The 22,024-nt window shown below is 37.1% G+C and overlaps 1 protein-coding gene across 2 annotated transcripts in view; it reads right to left on the reverse strand.

The window, feature by feature from the left end:
* The window catches only part of LOC140755219 (uncharacterized), a 42,223-nt gene that overhangs the window by 2,199 nt on the left and 18,000 nt on the right, over positions 1-22,024 (reverse strand). For both annotated transcript variants that reach the window (XM_073090431.1, XM_073090432.1), the window contains 6 exons: positions 5,698-5,871; positions 5,160-5,347; positions 3,019-3,103; positions 2,075-2,507; positions 1,661-1,767; positions 490-584 (listed from right to left, as the gene is read on the reverse strand). In XM_073090431.1, the coding sequence (XP_072946532.1) occupies positions 490-584; positions 1,661-1,767; positions 2,075-2,507; positions 3,019-3,103; positions 5,160-5,347; positions 5,698-5,871 (1,082 nt within the window). The remainder of the gene's footprint in view (positions 1-489; positions 585-1,660; positions 1,768-2,074; positions 2,508-3,018; positions 3,104-5,159; positions 5,348-5,697; positions 5,872-22,024) is intronic.

Here is a 22,024-nt window from a genome sequence, read left to right on the forward strand (position 1 = left end):
CTTACATATAAGGCGACCATTTTAATCCTTTAAGATAGCAACATATCTGCGATCGGCTTCAGTTAGAACCTGTTTTATATCGCGGTGTAAGAGTCAGATGTACGTCTGATGATCTACATTTTGTCAATTTTACAGGAGAGCAAAAATAGTGTGATTCGCTACTTCAAACTTTACCATATAATTATACTATTAGAGTTTTGTGAAATATAAAAAAAAAATGTTTATAAATGCTTACAGAGACATAATGTGTATATTTTTATTTATTCGGTATTTTATTTATTAAATATTGAACATAGCGTTACGTCGTTTTGCCATTTCATAAAGGACTACATTGTGAACCGTTTTGTGAAAAAAAAAAACGATTTTTGATATTTTGTACATACGTTCATCTGACTCTTACACCGCGATATAGTAGGTACATTACAGATGCCCATGGACATGACTTATCATTATATGGACTCTATTCTTCTTTATGAAAAAATAACTTACTTTTCTCTATTCTTTCTTTCCTCCCTAATCCGTTGCTGCTCCAGTATTTGATTTTTGAGCTCCTGTTGGTAAAACTGTCTTCTCGCAGCGGCCTCCTGGAATACAGACCAAAAGCCTATTAGCTTGTGCACTCAAGAAGCATTTTTCTTTCGTGTCTTTAATATAATAGTTTTTGTTTCAAATTTCACCAGGCTGACGTTTTTTCTGCTACGTAGCCGCCATAGGACAGAAAGAGAACGATATATGTTGCCTGACGTCACAAACAGGCAATCGCTTATTGTAATAAAACGCTCCGTGTGAACTAAGCCTAAGCGGTTTTAATGACTGGTGTAAAAACGCTCGAAGGAAGTCCAAAAATACAATATGTTCTCATATTGTATCATGTTCATTATCATGAATATTTACAATAATACATCCATTGATTTATCACGCTTCCTTTACAAAAGACATTGCAAAAATCAAATTTTATTTCAGATGTTCATAACTTAAAGCAAGACTGAATATTCCAAAAATATTAAAATACAAAATGTTTTTAAGTGTGACATTAATTATCAATAACCAGCATTTATGTGACATAATATAATGAATTAATGTGATGTAACTGTAACACGTCAGTAGGATAATATATCTATGGTAACACTATAGTCTGATTCATAATTAGGTGTCCAAAATGTAAACAAACAAATGTCACTGTCAAAATTAACAAGAAACAAAAACTTTAACAAACTCAACAAAAAACGAAAACTTTACAATTATTCACAATTTAACAAACGCGCTATGAAAACGATAATACACTCGAGTTCGATTACAATCACGAAAATGAATAACATCAGCTACGAACCTTAAAAATGACGGCACAAGAAATGTTTTGGGTTCCGATTGTGTTACCATTATCACATTTTAATTTTCTACTATAAACCTTGTTTTTTATTATTATTACTGTATGGAACGAAATTTAGGTAATATAAATATTAGAAAATGTGAATTGATCTTAATTTATTTAGATTATTATTTTATTATTGTTGTATTAATTTAATATTGTCAAAAATAAGAAACTACCATTTGAAACGTATTTTATTGATAGGTCAACACCTTTGTTTACATTTTGGACACCTAATTGTGAATCAGACTATAGGTAGTAATAAATTCCAAAAATGTAGTTAGAAATTACCTTTTCCACTTGCAAGTTCCTCAGTTCAATTGCATCGGCGTCGAATATTGAAGGCTTGTAGGTACGCGATTCTGATGCCCTGTCGCGAGATTCCCTCTTGGCTCTCTCTAAAAATATACAAACAGAATTTTATATTTGAATATTTTCATTTAAAAAAATACAAGACACCCTATAAATATGTAGTTATAGTTTTACAGAGTCCAAAAGAAAAGTCTTAATAATTTTAATTTAACATAATGGTTGTCATTTGTATGTTTATTTTCATAAAATAAACTGCCCTAAAATATTTATAAACAGATTATCAAATACTTATAACAGACCACAATGAGTGATACAATATTTTATTGAACTCAATATGTATCCTTAAAAGACTGCAAATCAAAATCTCAAATGAAGAACGATAAGAAATCTCACCGTCAAAATCCCCATAACTCCGCCGTCTCTCCTGTCTATGTTCATTCCACTCTTTCTTACTTTCCAACTCCTTCCTTAGTTCATTCCAATCTTTTGGATCTTTCCACTCCTTACCCGGCTCTTTCCACTCCTTACCCGGCTCTTTCCATTCCATAGCCGGCTCTTTCCACTCCTTACCCGGCTCTTTCCACTCCTCACCCGGCTCTTTCCACTCCTTACCCGGCTCTTTCCACTCATCACCCGGCTCTTTCCACTCCTTACTTGGATCGTTCCAGTGTTTCCCCTCTTTCCAGTCTATATCCTTCCAATCTTTCCCCTCCCTAAGGGCCCATGACGCTGGATGTATTGGTCTGTCGTCCCTAGAGTCCACAACAGTTCGCGGTGATAGCTCCCTCTCCGCTTGCATCAATAGGTTCTTTGGTGTGGGGGATAGCTGTAAAAATATAATATTGCATATAATTCACTATTTTTTGTCTTATGAACCTATAAGAAGCATAGTGAAGTTATGCTAAAATTATGTTTGCAAGTTTATCCTAAGACAGACCTATTTTACATTCTACTATTAGAAAAACTCCTTGATTTTTTTTTAAATGCAGATACTCCTATTCTAATATTATATTCAGAAAAAAATCCTTGAACTTTTTTAAAATGCAGATAAATTATCATTATCCCTTAACGACACTGAATAGTTTTAATTAATTAATTTTAAAAAGAATTAAAAGAAAAAAGAAGTAAATTCCATTCCAAGTTTTCTGTTAAGTGTTGAGGTACAATTAAAATCGTTTTTTATTCACACTAACTGGTTACTTAATATTTTTTGTCAATATAATGCAAATTTCAAGCCCGATCGGTTCTGTTTAACTAGCTTAAACTTTATTTGCATGATTGGATCCTAAACTTGGCAAGTTATAGAATAGCTTATATTACAATGTTTTTGTACTCACCCTAAATAAATCCTGTTCGTCTGTTTGCACCGCAACAGACAACGGTTTGCTTATGTTGTTCACTTGCACACCGGTGTCTACTTTCCTGTAATTAAAAATATATAATGAAAATTAATAAATATATAAAAAATATACAGGGTGAATTTTTAAAACGGGCCTTCAGGGCCAAATCCGAAACTATAAGGATTAGCGAAAACTGGTGAAAGGAGTTACGAGGCCGATTTTGATAAAAACTAAAACTGCATCATTACTTTTTTAAAATATTTTTTTCCTTAGCCGGGAATCGAACGAGTTCATTTTGAAAAAAAATGACACCTCTATATTATTCCACTATCTGATAGTGTCGCTTATAAGGATCAAATTCTGGGAAGTAATGTTATGTGACAAATTAAAGGAAAAGGAAAATTTTGAAGAAAATACGTATTTTTCCATACATTGGCATACTAATCCTTAAGAATTATACATAACAAATGATTTATGTATAATTCTTTAGAAACAGACATAAGTCATACCATTGAAGAATTTGTTGGTTATACGGCTTAGTATGAGAAAGTAATAGTTTGGCAAATAAGTTACCGCCGTTTTTAGGATTGATTTTTTAATGAAAATAGATAACTGATTAAATAGTAAATTCTTATTGTTTGTTGATTACAACTTCGTTTCAACGTTAAATATGATTTTCTATATCTCTTTTTTTAGTAATTACTCGGATTTGACTCTAAAAAGTAATTCTCGCAAATTGTCAACTTTACATCTGTATTAAACGATACTCCGCCCATAGCAAGTAAATCTATTTTAATGGACTTAAAAATAACCTTAGCTAAGTCGGACATAAAAATATAAATTATTGGGAAACAAAACGTCCATTTCGAATGATTAGAAACATTGAGCCAATAAAAATGTTAATACACGAAATGTTTCAATTGATGAATGGCGGGAACTTAACTGCCAAATTAATATGAAAAAATATGTATTTTCTTAAAATTGAGGCTTTTCTTTTAGTTTGTCATTTATCATTACTTCCTAGATTTTGATCCTTATAAGCAACACTATCAGATAGGGGAATAATATAGAGGGTGCATTTATTTTTCAAAATGAACTCGTTCGATTCCCGGCTAGGGAAAAAGTTATTTTATAAAAGTAATGATGCAGTTTTAGTTTTTAACAAAATCGGCCTCGTAACTCCTTTCAGCATTTTTCGCTAATCCTTATAGTTTCCGATTTGGCCCTGAAGGCCCGTTTTAAAAATTCACCCTGTATAATGAAAAAATAATATTTATTTGGTCTTAGATGCTAACACAAAGCAATGATAGCCAAGTGATTGAAACTTGACATCTCAAGCGGGCGGTCCAAGGTTTGAATTCCAGGCACACTTCAAATACACACAGTTTTTGAAGGTGGTAGAACCCTTTATGGTTCGACTCCGGCGGCACCACCGCCACACCTATTTCTACCTAATAACAGCAGTGTGAGGCGCTGCTGTGTTCCGGTTTTAAGGGTGTAGTAAGGGAGACAGTCTTTTCCTAAGCGTTCCAGCTTAGTCCTCAGGCAGGGCTAGCGGCGCATCTGTGGCCGACCTCAGGTAGGAATATCTAATCCTATCTGGGGTTGATTACAGATGTCCATGGGCGGCAGTAGCCACTTACCATCAGGTGGACTGCATGCTCGTCTAAAAAAAGTATAAACATTGTTCGCGCCAGACTCTTACGTATAGTTGATACTAGCCGCCGCCTCTCCAGGCTATATCTATCTCTCTAACTCACTCTCCTTTTATAGACTCTCACTCTCAAAAACATAGTATTTTACAAGAATGTTATGTTCTACCACATTAGGCGTGCAAAATTTATGTATCTTGTTTATTATTACATGGCAATGTCAAATGTATGTCATACTGGAATCGTCAAAATTAAAATTACATAATTTAAGGAATTTCATCAAATCTCTTTTCTTTCATGTTTTCATCTTTCTCTTTAGTCTCTTGTTCTAAATAAATAAACAAACATCTTCATATAAGCATTGTTCACGCATGTAGTTGACACCGACCTGGCAGAATATTTCTCCCGGTAGAACTCCCTCTTCTCTTAGCATCTCTCTCTCCCTTTTTGTTTTGATTAAAAAGGTTTTAATTCTATAATACTTACGTAGTATAAGCATTGTTCGCGCCAGACACCTGCGTATAGTTGACGCTAGCCCGCCTCCTCTCGGGACTATATCTGTCCCGCTCTAACTCGCGCTCCCTCTCCCTCTCCTCTTGCAGTCTATCTCTCTCTTCTCTCTCGCGACGCTCGCGTTCTGCCTTCTCTTTCGCCTCTTGCTTTAGTTTCGCTTGCTGGAAAATTGTAAAAAGTATATTTGAATTTCATTATTGCTTTACAATAGAATTATTGTAATTTAACTTTGCAGAAAGACGAAATGACTTTCATAAACGAGCAAAGGGAAATTCTTGATGATCAAGGTAGGTATAGTGTACTTTCACCACATATGATCCCTCTTTTCCCCTAAATATACTTGTATTTTTTAATAACCACAATAACTTTCTCCCCTTAAAAGATGACGTATTTGCCATATTACTGACCCAAAATTGTATTCTATATTCCTGTAAATACCGCACGACCTGACTACCCGAGGTATTCCTCGTGGTAGCATTGCAGCATAACGTCACTGTGACGTCACACTCACCTGGTCCAGGTACTCCCTGTACTGCCGCTGGCGCATCTTGCGCAGCGTGTTCCGGCGGCGCTCGTACTCGCCGAGGCCGAGCAGGGCGTCGCCGCTGGGCCGCTCGCCGCGCACCAGCGGATTGTTCGGCGAGTACTCGCCGGCCTTCAGCATCACTGGCAGCCCGAGGTAGCGCTGAAAAGGGAATTCGCAGTTAGCTTATGTTATTTAAGGTATACTTCTTTTAAGGCGCTTGAGGAGAATGACAGATTTTTAACGATAGTGACCACTTACCAATCCGGTGACCTGCATACTCGTTCGCTATTTCAAAAAAGTTTAAAAGAGCATGCAGTCCACTTATTGGTAAGCAGTCGCTGCCGCCTCTATAGGCAATGTCTACACACCTATATTAAATAAATTATTAATCCATAATAAATTAATCCCAGAAATTGCTGCCTTAAGATGAGAACTAACTTGAAAAGCCTCACATAACATGCGTGTTATAAACTGAAAGTTGTTTTATGTAGTTACCTGTTACATAAGGCATACTAATTTAGTTTATGAAAACAACACACCATCTGTAATCATCGCTACCTCTTCGTAGCTCAGTTATAAAAACCGTTAGTTTATATTTGCACATTTCACCCTAAGCTAAAAACGTTCAGCACCTAGTTAGTATAAATAAAACCGTTAAAAATTAGATTGTAATCGTGCCAAAAAATAAAGTAATCCCAGCTATGAACTCAAGACGATCCATAGCTCTCTTTCCCAAACGTATCGATCGCAGGATCGCTGCAATGCAGTGGTTGCATGTTCCAGAGGCTGCGTTGTAGCCTTGTACGTACACGCTTCTGAGTTATCGTGAGCCAAATGGATTTCTATTCAATTGGCAATACACGTGGCGATTTTTCTGAATAAATTTTAGAGGTGTCGCCTTCTTTGACTGCCAAGAAATATTTATGTTGAAACCTACATGACTTAAAGTTTATCATTATCAAAAATTCTAAATGAACTCTTCTTTAACAATTTCTTTGATGACGAAAAACAATGCAAGGAAATCAACATATGAATAAAAATTCATTCACAAAGATCATATGATTTTTTCGAGTTTTGAAACAATTCTTTCGATTTAAGAAGAGATGCCTTAGAGCGTATGCTAATATATGAACCCTTCTTTATTCAAAAAGGAGATCCGTCAGTAGGTAAGTAAGGAGAATTCCTGATGTATTTTTTTTTATAATGTAAGAGTAGCAGACGAGCATACAGTCCACCTGATGGTAAGTGACTACTGCCGCCCATGGACATCTGTAATCAACCCCAGATAGGATTAGATATTCCTACCTGAGGTCGGCCACAGATGCGCCGCTACCCCTGAGGACTAAGCTGGAACGCCTCGGAAAAGTATGTCTCCCTTACCACACCCTTCAAAACAAGAACACAGCAGCGGTTAACGCATAAAAATGTAAAAAAAATTCTTATGCAGTGTTTTTACACGTTATTTAATCCTGCACATCATAAAACCGCAATATATAACACAATATCTGTAATTAAACACGTCAAGAGCCCACTTGAGAATGGCATATGGCCATTTGTGCGACACTAGGTGATAAACTATAATAAGTTTATAACTTGACGTCATTATTTTCAAATTCAAGGCTTCGTATGTTCCATAACTTTTTTCAAATTCGCAAGAAATAGTTGAACCCTACTCTCTGATTAGAATGTAAATTCTAGCTAGTTTTATGATAAGTTTTTTAAGTAGATGTCTACTTTATATGTAACTAGTTTTTGCCCGCGGCTTCGCTCGCGTTTAATAGAAAATAATATAACATACTAACATACATAAAACTGTAAATTCGTACCTTCAACTTTGCTTACTAATATCGATTAAAATAATCGATGTTTTGGGTCCAAAAGATCGATTCTCCGATCAATCGATCTTAGATCGCCATCCCTAGTTCCCCTGGGATTTCCTGGATAGAAACTATCCAATGTCCTTTCTCGGGTCTCAGACTATCGTTGTACAAAATTTCATTAAAATCGGTTCAGTGGTTTGCGCGTGAAGAAGAGACAACCAGACAGACAGACAAAGTTACTTTCGGATTTATAATATTAGTAAGGATGGATCGTATGGTAGGACGAAAAGCCTATGGTTCGACTCCAGAAGTACCAACGACACACCTAATTGAGCCTTTTTATTGTGATAGGGCTGCTTTACCATACTCTCAACCACAATAGGGAGAAGAAAAAAATCTTATAACACTTCACCAAAAGGGTATATGACAAAATATAGCAAAAATCATGTTACATACTTAATTTATGAAATCTCATTCAAGCATAGTAAACTGACAAATTACTAGATACACGAGTATAATGATGTGGGATGCGAACAGCTTATATATTATTGTTAGGAACGTCAACAGAAGATAGAAAATGTAATTGTAACATGAGGGTATTAAGTAAAAAGGGGCGTATAAAAGGACACTGTAGATCGCCTTCTGGGCAGTTATTTTCCGATTATTGTAAAGAACGTTACTCTGCCACTTTTGTTGTCGAATCTATAATTTGTATGCTTAATTGTTATTTTGTTAAGTTTGTAAAGTAAAAATTGTGAAGTAAAATGTTCTCGGTTTATAAACGTTTGTTTTTAATTAATAAATTCCTGACAAGTTTTCCTAATATTGTAATAAAACATATTTCATTACTGAAGTATGGCAAAATCTATAGTATTTGCCTATTATGTACAATAGTACGAAGTTTTGAACATTTTCACGTGACATTAGCTGTCTAAGACAAATCTCACATCGCACCAATAGGGTAGAGGGTCGAAATAATAATCATTCAATTCCAATCCAAATCAAATCATCTTAGATAATTAATGAAAGAGCCCTTAATTATAGCAATCTTACAATTTATTACATATACAATAGTCCGATTCATAATTAGGTGTCCAAAATGTAAACAAAGGTTTGACCTATCAAGAAAATAAATTTAAAATGGTAGTTTCTTATTTTTGACGATATTGAAGTAATACGAGTTACGACAATGATTTAAATAAATTAAGATTTTCCAATATTTGTATTAACTCATTTTCGTTCAATACAGTAATAGTAATAAATAGAATAATAGAATAATGGTAACGCAATTGGGATCCAAAACATTTCTGTGCCGCCATTTTTAAGTTTCGTAGCTGAACTTATTCATTTTCGTGATCGTGATCGAACTCGAATGTTTTCTCGATTTCATAGCGCATTTGTTAAATTGTGTGTAGTTGTTAAAGTTTTCGTTTTTTGTTGAGTTTGTTAAAGTTTTTGTTTCGTGTTAATTTGTTAAGGTTCACAACAGCTATGATCGTATTTTGACAGTGACATTTCTTTGTGTACATTTTGGACACCTAATTATGAATCAGACCATAGTACAATGCATATAAATTTATGCAATGCAATGCAATGTATGCGAATATCTTTATAACCAGCTTGTTAAATATGCACAGCTCATTTGAATGTTACGGTTTTTTCACCCGTGCGGAAGTCAAAGCGGACGCGGCCATTATAATAATTGCACGGTGTTGTTAACGTTACGGATTATCAGTTTCATTTCGTTATTAATGACTTTGATTTTGTCGGATGTTATTGTTTTTTAACTTATTTATGAGATATCTCTGTTGTTCGATTCCGGCGGCACCACCGCCACACCTATTTCTGCCAAATAACAGCAGTGTTAACCGCTGGTGTATTCTGGTTTGAAGGGTGTGGTAAGAGAGACATACTTTTACGATGAATTCCAGCTTAATCTTCAGGGCTAACAGCGCATTTGTAGCCGACATCAGGTAAGAATCGAATCCTATCTGGAGTTAATTACAGATGTCCATCCAGAGGCGGCAGTAGCCACTAACCATCAGGTGGACTGCATGCTCGTCTGCTACTTCTATAGTATTAAAAAAAAGGAAATACCGTGATATGGTATTTTAGGTACAACTAACGATTACCCATCGATGTGCCGACCGACCCTCACATTGCTTAAGTGTGTAGACGTACTGCGCGCACTTCATTAAAATATGACCCAACCTAAAATCAAACCTAAATACCTCGGTAAAATTTCAGACCACTGACCACTATACCACATGGTTCTCCGGGGTTAAGAACCGGTAACATAATTTACATAGAACAAGTAGCGTGCGTTGCATTCCCGTGTACAAACGCTGTTAATCACATAATCACTATCAATTAATAAGCTTAGTATAGAGTTATGTGCATACCGTTTAAAATGTGTGAAAAGTGCAACGGCTTTCCCAGTTCATTACCACGACTAAATTTGATTTTCTTTAGTAGCAGACCATTTAAAAGAATTAGTATTTATTTATTTTATTGATCTAATTAGAACGGCCGAGGCCACTTACACTAACTAGACAGATCTAACATACAAACAACGCACAGAACTCCTTACTTGTTCGACGTGGTACTACAGCCACGTTTTTTTTTTTATAAAATAGGACTAGCAGAAGAGCATGCAGGCCACCTGATGGTAACTGACTACTGTCTCCCTTAGACATCTGTAATCAACCCCAGATAAGATTAGACATTCCTACCTGTGATCAGCCACAGATGCGCCGCTACAACTGAGGACTAAGTTGGAACGCTTTGGGTTGGTGGTAGAGTGGAGTGGTAGTGGTATGTCTCCATAAACACAGCTTCAAACCGGACCAAAACACTTAACACTGCTGTTATAAGGCAGAAATAACGAGTCGATCATCTACCTGAAATCTATCTAATAAACCTATTTGAAGAATTTTTATTCTTATTTATTTATTTTAAGTTCACCAACACAAGATACACCATCGGTCATTAATTTCTAACATATAATTTATTGTTCAATCGTGTTCTTGCAATTGCAGGTGAACACAGCTTTCACTTTATTTTCACAAAAAATCGTTATAATCATTACATACTACATTATTATTTTTATTAAGAAAAAAGCAAGTTAAGATTGCAGATATAAATTCGTATACGTCAAACTTTTACAGAACGTTTATTAATTCTACCATTTCTAACACTTTCTACGCCAGCTCCTTCAGTAATTCGTATTCAAACAATATAATCACTAATCTATAATCTCGATCATAATTACATCTAACGCCATGTACACCCGTCCTAATAAGTGACAGCTTAATTAGTAGAGCACACTATAATTCCGCCGGGCACGCATTTTGCACGCTCGATTACAGAAACAAACGCGTTTTTGCTTCAACGACAAGCGACAAATATTTACGTTAATTGTAGAGATGATCTATTGGTTGTCGTTGTGTATCTACTTAACGAGACGCTTTGATTTACTATCACAAACTACGACTTAAATCGAAATGATTAATTTAGATTACATCACGGTTTCACTTGCGTTGAAAAGTGTAAATATTCGAGATTTCATTGTTTTTTTTTGCGGGGATCCGTAATTCCTTAAAATAAAAGTAGCCCAAGTTGCTCCTTATAACCTTAGCTAACTACCTCTGAAAATTCCGTCGAAATCCTGGCATTTCGGAGATTATCCGGAAACATACATACAGGCATTTTAATTTTTGATTTTTTGTTTGTTTACGTGTTTCTTCTTCACCGTGTTTCAATTAAACCAATGTGTTACCACCAAACACCATTATTTTTAGAAGTTAGGTATGTGCGTATGAAAAATTATTAACTTCATTAACGATGAAAGAAAACATCGTGAAGAAACCTGAAAGCCCCTGCCTGAAAGCCTGAGTTCCCTCAAGAAATTTGCTAAAATATATTTTCCTCGTAAATGAAAAATACATCTTTTGCCCAACAATGGGCACGGTTAACTAACTTAATCATTGTAATCACGGTGCAGTGAGTATATGAAGACGATGACTCAAAATTATTCAACAATACCTTTGACAATGCATAACCTTTTTGTGTCAATCAAACACAATCCTTAAATTATGATTACTGCATTGTATTGAAACAAAGGCATACTTTGGACCAGAGTTTTTCAAACTGTAGGTCACGACCCCCCCTAAGAGTCTCTATAAATGGGTCGCTGAGTTCTCCGAGTAAAAAAGAAAAAGAACAATATAAAGTTCAAAACTATATTTTTACACAGTGAATTTTAAAGAAAATATAGTAATTATAGGTTCATTTTTAACCTTTATCTATTTTTAAACCAAACTAAACTAACATTATGTAATTAATAACATAATGAAATATAAGTTAGAAGTAACAGAGAAGAGGTCGCGTAATATTTTCACAAAATTTTACAAAATCACTACACTGATTCATGTACAACTCACATAATTGCTGATTATTAATAATTTATGTCACTTAAATAAAAGTAAGGGGACGACCCCCATAACTATGGAAATGATTGAAAACCACTGCTTTCGAGTTATTTGAATATAATCACACAAAAAAACAATGTAACAATCCATACATTGCCCACAAATGTGTCCCAAAAAAGGCGTTGAAGGCCAATGAACAATTAAAAAGTATTGTTAAGATTTGTTTTACAGATTGTTGAGTATTTACTATTTAGGGAGTTTAAAGTACAATTACATGTTAACATACAACTTCTGAAAGGCCCAGAGTTAAACAGTTTAATAGTAGTATGTAAACTGTTGTAAGGGTTCGTACACAAAACTGCGATGCGACGTCGCATCGCAAAAATCTGCGAGCTCCCTCGACGCATCGCAAGAACTTGCGAATTGATTCGCATCGCACAGTGGTTGTTGTTGTTGGTCACCCTGAGAGACGCTACGCCGCACGATATCGCATCGCAGCAATTCGCATCGCAATTTTCTGCGTTGCGAATTCGCATCGCGTCGCATCGCAGTTTTGTGTTCGAGCCCTAATGCCAATCAAACATGACATTTATAATAAGGGTGGCCGCATACCTGAACCGGACATTTTTCGGATATTATTTTATTTAACAACTAGCTGACCCGGCAAACTTTGTACCGCCTCAAAATCTATTTATCAAATATGTTTCATATAAAATATAGCCTATGTTACTCGTGGATAATGTAGCTTTCGAATGGTGAAACAATTTTTAAAATCGGTCCAGTAGTTTTTGAGCCTATTCATTACAATCAAACAAACAAACAAAGTTTTCCTCTTTATAATATTAGTATAGATTGATGTTTAGGCTAAAATCTACTGCGCTGACCAAGTGTGACCAAGTATATGGCTAACACTGGCTAAAAAGAAGCTATTACCTTTGAGAACATTATGAAGAACTAATGTGCAGATTTTTTTATAATACTTTCATCAACGTTATACAAGTGAATTTGTCGATGTATTTATCCCAGATTTTTCCACTTCTGTGCACCGTCTCCTTAAGTGAGAAAGGAGACCATACCCCACCACTCTAGCCAAGTCAGAATTGGTATATGTACTTCACATATCTTTGAGTACATTATAAAAAAATCAATTCAATAAAAATATGACCTACGATAAGAAAACTAACGAAACTTTCCTATGACGTTTAGGCAAGTGATAATTTTTTTCTAATATGTACTCGTATATAACTTCGAAATGCGTACCTAAAATTCAATCCACGAACTCTCATTCCCCAAAACCCAAAATTCATACCACTAGGTTATCACTACATATTATATGGTATAAATAAGTTATATCTAGAACTTATGCCTTAATAAACGAGGCTGCCGACAGTCTACCACATGCACGCCACTACAACATATTGTACGACTTCATTTCTAGTTGTAACCCCGATACGACTTCCGATCGCGACGACTATAAAATGTGTGCCAAATAAAACCATATACCTTTTTTTTTTGTTTTCGAGGGGGAAACCTTCAAAAGGTACCCGACGACGTGGGAGCGACGCCGGGTTATGTGGGATTTTTACCGCACTAAAACCCCCCCGGTGGCCGTCCTCAGCGCTTGGTGGAGAACTCCGGGATCTCCAATGGAACACAACCGGAGTCCTCCAAGCGCGATACCCCGGTCGCGCTCTGCCCTGGGGGGAGCACTTTACGCTCCTCCCTCACATCTAGTGTTTACGACGGCATGCGACCACACATGCCGCCATCCTTCTCGGGGTTGCTCTACGGACGGTTTGAGCTCCCACTCTTGCCGCCGGCAACCCCGGAAGCCCCCTTTTTAGTCGCCTCTTACGACAGGCAGGGGATACCGTAGCCTTATTCTAGTCCCGGAACTACAGGGACCTACTTTAGGACTGCTAAAAAGATGAGGTTTAATCTAAAAAAAATCCTCCCGAAACAAAACAGCATTGACCAAGAACAGATTTCTGACAAAGAATATAATGTAGGTGAAAACACTAAAAACGCTACTATGGCAATTGCCTCTTAATTGAAAACTGATAAACTTTGATAAGATAAGACTTTGATATTAATCTGTTCAACCAGTTAGTACCACCACCACTATTTCTGCGCTTTGTGGAATGGTGTGGACTTACATATGAGATAGCGTAACGGTCGAACGTCGGCCTTTTAATAGGGAGTTCGAGGTTCAAATCCGGTATATTAATAGTGATAGTCTAGTGTTTATGAAACTCAGCCTTTTGATCGAGGGGTCCGAGGTTCAAATCCCAGGCAGGCACCTCTGATTTTTCAAAGTTACTGTCACTTGATTAAACGGTGAAAGAAAACATCGTGAAACTGCATATCTGAGAAATCTTAAAAAAAACTATTCAAAGGCATGTGAAGTCTACCAATTCGCACTGGGCCAGCGCGGTGGACGAATTACAAAGTCATCGTCTCTTGATTTACAATACCAAAAGCCATATCATCAACCATCAAGCAATAATACAATATGTATGGTCCGCGCCAAACTGCTAGTCCGCTCTGAAGTTGTTGCGATCAGATGTAGTCATACAATTTTCTATGGCGACGCGATTCATTTCTATATTCTGAGCGTACTAGCATTTTTACGCTGACTATACCATAGAAACTGAATCAGTCCGACTTGAGCCATTACGATCCAGGGCAGCGCTATCGTACAAACTGTATCTGTTACGCCATAGCTCCACTAACACGCTAAGGTGTTCTATGGCTACTTCGAGCCTATCATTTGAAGCATGGCGTTGGTATCAAGTGATCACGGCATCACGTTGGTGTCACGTGATCTAGTTGAAGTGATAGCCCAGTGGTTCTAAATCTGCCTCTCCACCTGGGTCCGAGGTTCAAGCCCCAGGTATTTCAATCACGTGATCTAGGGGAGGTATAGTCCGCGTAAAACTGCTAGTCCGCTCTGAATATAGGAATGAATCGCGTCGCCATAGCAAATTGTATGACTACACCGGCTCGCTACAACTTCAGAGCGGACTAGCAGGCTTACGCGAACAATAATAGCGTAGGGGTTGAACGTCGGCCTTTTAATAGGTTCGAGGTTCAAATCAGGTATATAAATAGTGATAGCCTAGTTTAAGAAACTCAAGCCTCTTGATCCGCTCTGAAGTTGTTGCGAGCAGGTGTAGTCATACAATTTGCTATGGCGACGCGATACATTTCTATATTAATTTATATAGTCAGCGTAAAACTAGCAGTTTTACGCTGACTACACCATAGAAACATAGAAACTGAATCAGTCCGACTTAAGCCATTACGATCCAGGGCAGCGCTATCGTACAAACTGTATCTGTCACGCCATAGCTCCACCAACACGCTAAGGTGTTCTATGGCTACTTCGAGCCTATCATTTGAAGCATGGCGTTTCTATCACGTGATTAAGGTATCACGTTGGTGTCACGTGATCTAGTTGAAGTGATAGCCCGTGGTTGTAACTCGGCCTCTCCACCTGGTTCCGAGGTTCAAGCCCCGGGCACCTTTAATTTTTAAAAGTTATTTGCGTATTAAAAATTTATCGTCACTTGCTTAAATAACATCGCGAAAAACCCTACGTCTGAGAAGTTTTAAAAAAAAGAGTCTCAAAAGGCCAAAACCCATAATCACATCGAGAAGAAACCTGTGTCCAGCAGTGAGACAATACGTTGTACAATAGTTGACGACGACAAATCTTGATGTATAACTACATTAAGAATGTTGTATAAGTAAAGTCATAAAAAATAATTCTATATCCTTACATCGTTAAAATAACAAGAATTATACACGACATTTATAACTTTCCACCACTCACGAGTAACGTCAAGTAACCCCAATCTTACTTGATTGCTGGCTTGGCTCGACCGCAAAACTGTGTTAAGCTGCATGAAAGAAATGTGTCAAGATGGATTATGAAACGGTATCGAGGCAAAGAAATTAAATGTATGTAATTATAATTAAATTAATAAAAAAGTAACTAGATTTTTTTTCTAAAAGGAAAAGCTCCCATTGCTTAAAAATAGTTATAAGTGCTTGTGAAAACTATATTAAACACTTCCACGATTTTGACGAATCTAACGAAAAATAAATATAGTTCAAAAAACTAAAAAACACGCTTTTATGATAAGCTCAACTAAAAAGTAGAAAATAATTTTCAATCTAGGAATCAATTAATGAACAGTAAATAGTATATTGTCATCGGTTTTTGATAATTCTTCAAAATTTTGAATTAAACTGAACGTTCAAAGTGGATAGAAATCGGGTTCAAAGGTTCCGTTACTGTTACGTACATACATACATACAACCCAAGCTAATAAAAGCGTGTTAAAAATTGAAATCCGTCAAGCCGTTTGGGCTGTAGGGCACAACCTTAAATTGTCTTAAATATCTAGTGTAAAAAAAAAGAAATCTCGAAGGTATGTGCAGTCTACCAATACGCACTTGTCCAGCGCGGTGGACTATGGCCTGATCCTTCACACTTTGAGAGGAGACCCGTACCCAGCAATGGGACAGTAATGGGTTGATGATGAAACTAGTGTATTTATTTAAAAATATTACCCAACGCAATCAGATAAAAGAAAACAGGATATATACCGAATCTAATTAGGAACCGATAATTATATTACTCGTCTGGCAACCTTCATAAGGGCTAATCTTACCCTATAACGTAGTTGGTAGCATAGAAATCTAAAACAGCACGAAGATATCACATATACAATTTTCTAAACATTCGGACCTGATAATTATGATCCGCCTTAAACTTTATTAATTAGTACAAAAACTACGAAATATTAACACACACGTAAGCACGCAAGCACATACACGCACGCATACGCATTTTTCACACGTCATATTTCGTTATTTTTCTTAACGAGGGGAAAACCTTCAAAAGGTACCCGACGCCGCGAGAGCGACGGTGGATTATGTGGGATTTTTACCGCACTAAAACCTCCCGGGTGACCGTCCTTAGCGCTTGATGGATATCTCCGAGATCTCCGATGGAACACAACCGGAGTCCACACGTCATTTTCCTTTTTTTTCTTAACGAGGGGTAAACCTTCAAAAGGTACCCAACGCCGTGAGAGCGATGCTGGATTATGTGAGATTTTACCACACTAAAACCTCCCCGGTAGCCGTCCTCAGCGCTTGGTGGAGAACTCCGAGATCTCCGATGGAACACAACCGGAGTCCACACGTCATTTTCCGTTTTTTTTTTCTTAACGAGGGGAAAACCTTCAAAAGGTACCCGACGCCGCGAGAGCGACGGTGGATTATGTAGGATTTTTACCGCATTAAAACCTCCCCGGTAGCCGTCCTCAGCGCTTGGTGGATATCTCCGAGATCTCCGATGGAACACAACCGGAGTCCACACATCATTTTCCGTTTTAAGCTATTGCGTAGCTTTTATCGCGGGCTTTGAGCGCGGCGACCGAATCGAGAAATTCCGTAACGAAAATTAATAACAGCTTTGTTGGATATCAAGTCTCCAGGCAACCGAGTTGTTGACTGTCAATAGAAAAATATGGATATAATTGAATAAAGTATTATTTTACATTCCTTATTATTTTATTTGATATTGGCGACGAGATGTCGAATGAACTAAAAAACAATAAGAAAATACGAGCCACATTACGTGGGTTAATGAAACGAACCGAAAATTACATTTTGGGAATAGAAAAAATTGACAATGAAGAAATAAATATAATACTGAATTCATTACAAGAAAATTTGAACAAATTCTACGCGATTCAAAAAAAAATTGAATGGCTTACAGAAGAAGAAAATTTAGAAGAGGAAATAAAATACAGGTACGAATTTGAAGAAATATATACAAAGCTAAAATTTAAATTTTTGAATGTACAAAAAGAAAATAATCGGCTAATACCTGAATGTTCTTTTATATCGGCAAGAGCGGAAGTTTATTTGATAAACTGTTAACTGTCAAGGCACGCTTGAGACGTACACCTAATACAAAAGGGTTATCACCTTATCAGTTAATGTTCGGCAGAGAGGTAAGAACCTATATGCATGCCTTATTTAAGAAATCCGCCCCACTATCCAGATTACATTACAATGCACCGCCAACGAAGGAGTTCGGACAAGGTGATAAGGTATAAGTCCGCAGTTACACCAACCCAAGAGTTAAATGGGAGTTCGGAGTCGTCATCCGAAGATTAGGTAGACTCCATTATGAAGTCAGAACTGAAAATGGCATACTGGTGCGCCGTCACCTTGACCAAATGCTGCCGGCGCCCCTGGTGGTGTAAGTGAAAATAGCGGTGAAGGACTGTTGGATATCAAGTCTCCAGGCAACCGAGTTGTTGACTGTCAATATAAAAATATGGATATAATTGAATAAAGTATTATTTTACATTCCTTATTATTTTATTTGATAACCTTAATTCGTCAACTTGAACACAGATGGCAGTAATACACATTTTTTTATAATCCGTGCGGAAATCTTAAAATTGCGTGAAGTATATTTTATAGAGCTATGAAAACGCTCAGAAGGAATTCCAGAAATACAATATATTCTTCCATAATCATCATCATTTACATTAATACATCTTTATCCACTATTATTTTATCATATGTCCATTATAAAAGACATTGCAAAATCAGCTGCCATTTCATGACTCAAAGCAAGACTGAACATTCTAAAATATAAAATAGAAAAGTATTTAATAAGTGACGTAAAGTATTAACAACCAGCAATATAAATGGATCAATGCGATGTGACTGTAACAATCGGCCAAATGTTATGTCTTCTGAGCGTTTTCATAGCATAAAAAATGCTATGCAATAGCTTTACCGCGGCAGTCTCCGAGTGCCACACGTATTTTTTTTTTTCTTAACGAGGGGAAAACCTTTCAAAGGTACCCGACGCCGCGAGAGCGACGCTGGATTATGTGGGATTTTACCACACTAAAACCTCCCTGGTGGCCGTCCTCAGCGCTTGGTGGTTCTCCGGGATCTCTGATGGAACACAAGCGGAATACACACGTCATATTCCTAATTCACACACATACACACGACGCACGCAAGCATACACGCACACATGCAAGAACGCACACACATTTCACACGTCATATTATCGTAAAACTACTACTTACACCTATCATAAAAACTCCAATTCAGAGCACAGTAAATACTTTTATTCCATTTTTAACACTTTTATCGGCCAAGTAGCATAGTTTCCACTAAACAACTTATCACCTTGATGGTTAACGTACGACTACCAACCGACTACCAGAGCCGACGTTATCACACACTTTTATAGAGATTTTAGGTGCATACTACCCACAGTATAGGTTTATTTTAATATCAAACTACCTATATTAATATTAATTTTTCAATCATTGCTGTTAAGACGTTTTGTTGACAACAAAATAATTATAAAATTCGGAAATCATGACACACCTTACAAGCACGTAGATACAGCGCTAAATATATTATTAGCGTTAATGCACAGCAAGACAGCTACTGGGTGTGGACTACGGTACGACAGGGTTAATACACAGGACAGCTACAGGGTGTGGACTGTGGGCAGGGTGTGTTAACTAGGGTGCGGTGCCAGGGTTGGGCGCTTACCTACTTACGGACATTAGCTAAATTAGACGCATTATGATGTAATAAATACTTTTTTATGGAAGTAATAAACGAACAGTTCGTTTGATGGAACAAGGATCACTCTCAAGGGATCGTCTGATGAAACGTCGCTCAAACAAGGGGTAAATATTATATAAGGGTATAAGTAATATATAATAGTAAGCAGTGATAGCCTAATGGTTAAGAAAATCGGCCTCTCGATCGAGGGGTCCGAGGTTCAAATCCCAGGCACGCACCTCTGATTTTTCAAAGTAATGTGCGTATTAGAAATTAATTATCACTCTCTTAAACGGTGAAGGAAATCATCGTGAAGAAATCTGCACACCTGAGAGATTTATAAAAAAAGAAATAATCTCAAAGGTATGTGAAGTTCGCCTACACGCACTTGGCCAGCGCGGTGGACTATGGTCTAATGCCCTAATCCTTCTCATTCTGAGAGGAGACAATAAAATATAAGTAATATAAGGGGTAAATATGCATTGGCAACTTCTCTGATATTGCAAATTTTTATAGACCCAGGTGATGCTTTACATCAGGTAACCTGTCTGTTTATGGTTAGATATACATATAATAAATAATAGGGTTCCGTTTTTACCCTTTGAGTTCGGAACTATAAATATATATATATATATATATATATATATATATATACGAGAGAAAAGGGCATGCAGTCCACCTTACCATGAGTTTTCAAAACATCCCACAATTTTACGTTACGTTTACACAATCCATTTTTCTGTTACGTTTGCTTCAGTAGACTGAGTTAACGATACAATAAATAAGTGCTCAAGTCTTTTTCTCTACCTCACATGTTCGCAAAAAAGAAACAAAACATAAAGCGCCATTTTGTCAATTTAGACATTTAATGTAACGTTACTGACACTATAGTACTGATACAATCTGCTAGGGGCGCTGATTGGAAATTGTATGGGCAAATACGTAAACAAATACCAAAACAGTCATATTTGTCAAAACGTAAAAACTCATGGTTAGGGTAGGTACTGATAAGCAGTCTGCCGCCTATGGACATTTATAACCAGCTTATATATATATATATATATATTTATAATATAGGAGTAGCAGACGAGCATACAGTCCACCTGATGGCAAGTGGCTACTGCCGCCCATAGACATATGTAATCAACCCCAGATAGGATTAGATATTCCCACCTGGCGTCGGCCACAGATGCGCCGCTACTCCTGAGGACTAAGCTGGAACGCCTCGGAAAAGTATGTCTCCCTTACCACACCCTTCAAACCAGAACACAGCAGCGTTTAACACTGTTGTCATTAGGTAGAAATAGGTGTGGCGGTGGTGCCGCCGGAGTCGAACCACAAAGGGTTCTACCACCTTCAAATCTATATAGAACAGGGATTCTACCTGAAGACCATCACAAATGCGTTACTACCCCTGAGGACTAATCTTAGTCCTGGCGACCACCTGGTCGCCATCGTAAATAGGGTGACATTTTCGTAAATGAAGGGTTGTCCCTTCACCGATACGCGAGAACTGCTTCACTCTAGAAATAAACGTGGTGTACTTTTAGCTTTTTGAAATTGTACATTTATATTTTAAGGCACTAGTAAAGTTCTAAGCACAAGTTATTTATACTTGCTACAAGTCCTAGAGGGTAATAATAATAAATTACACATGACATAGCTAGAAAAACCGAATACTTACGTACATTTATATTTCAGCCGCTCCAAAGTTCTAAGTACAATTTATCTTTACTTATTTACTAGAAGTCCTAGAAGTCCATAATCATAAATTACGCAGACAAGGCGGTCCTGACATTTACCCTAGGGCGGTATCATACATATCAGATATTGTTAAAAAATAGATAGATTTTCAAGGTGGTAGAACCCCTTGTGGTTCGACTCCGGCGGCACCACCGCCACACCTATTTCTGCCTCGTAACAACAGCGTTAAGCGATGCTGTGTTCTGGTTTGAAAGGTGTGGTAAGGGAGACATACTTTCCCGAGGCGTTCCAGCTTAGTCCTCAGGGGTAGCAGCGCATCAGTGGCCGACCATAGGTAGGAATATCTAATCCTATCTGGGGTTGATTACTGATAACCACGGGGGGCAGTAGGCACTCACCATCAGGTGGCCTGCATGCTCGTCTGCTACTCCTATATAATAAAAACCTACATTTATATTTAATGCGCAACAAAATGTCTACGAAAAATTTGTCTTTACTTATTTACTAGAAGTCCTAGAAGCCCATAATCATAAATTACGCAGACAAGGCGGTCCTGACATTTACCACAGGCGGTATCATAGGGCGGTTAGCGCATAGATATGGTTCAAAAATAGATAGACATGATAAATGAATCAGTTCGCGTGTCTCTGCCGATATTGAGCCGATCGTTGCTTTTTATCTATTAATTTTGTTATTTCACCTTCATGTGTGACCCCAAGTTATACAACTATA

The sequence above is a fragment of the Epargyreus clarus genome, unplaced genomic scaffold (genome assembly GCF_041222505.1).
Source record: "Epargyreus clarus isolate Ecla_fem2 unplaced genomic scaffold, WU_Ecla_fem_2.2 ptg000032l, whole genome shotgun sequence".
Lineage (NCBI taxonomy): Eukaryota > Metazoa > Arthropoda > Insecta > Lepidoptera > Hesperiidae > Epargyreus > Epargyreus clarus.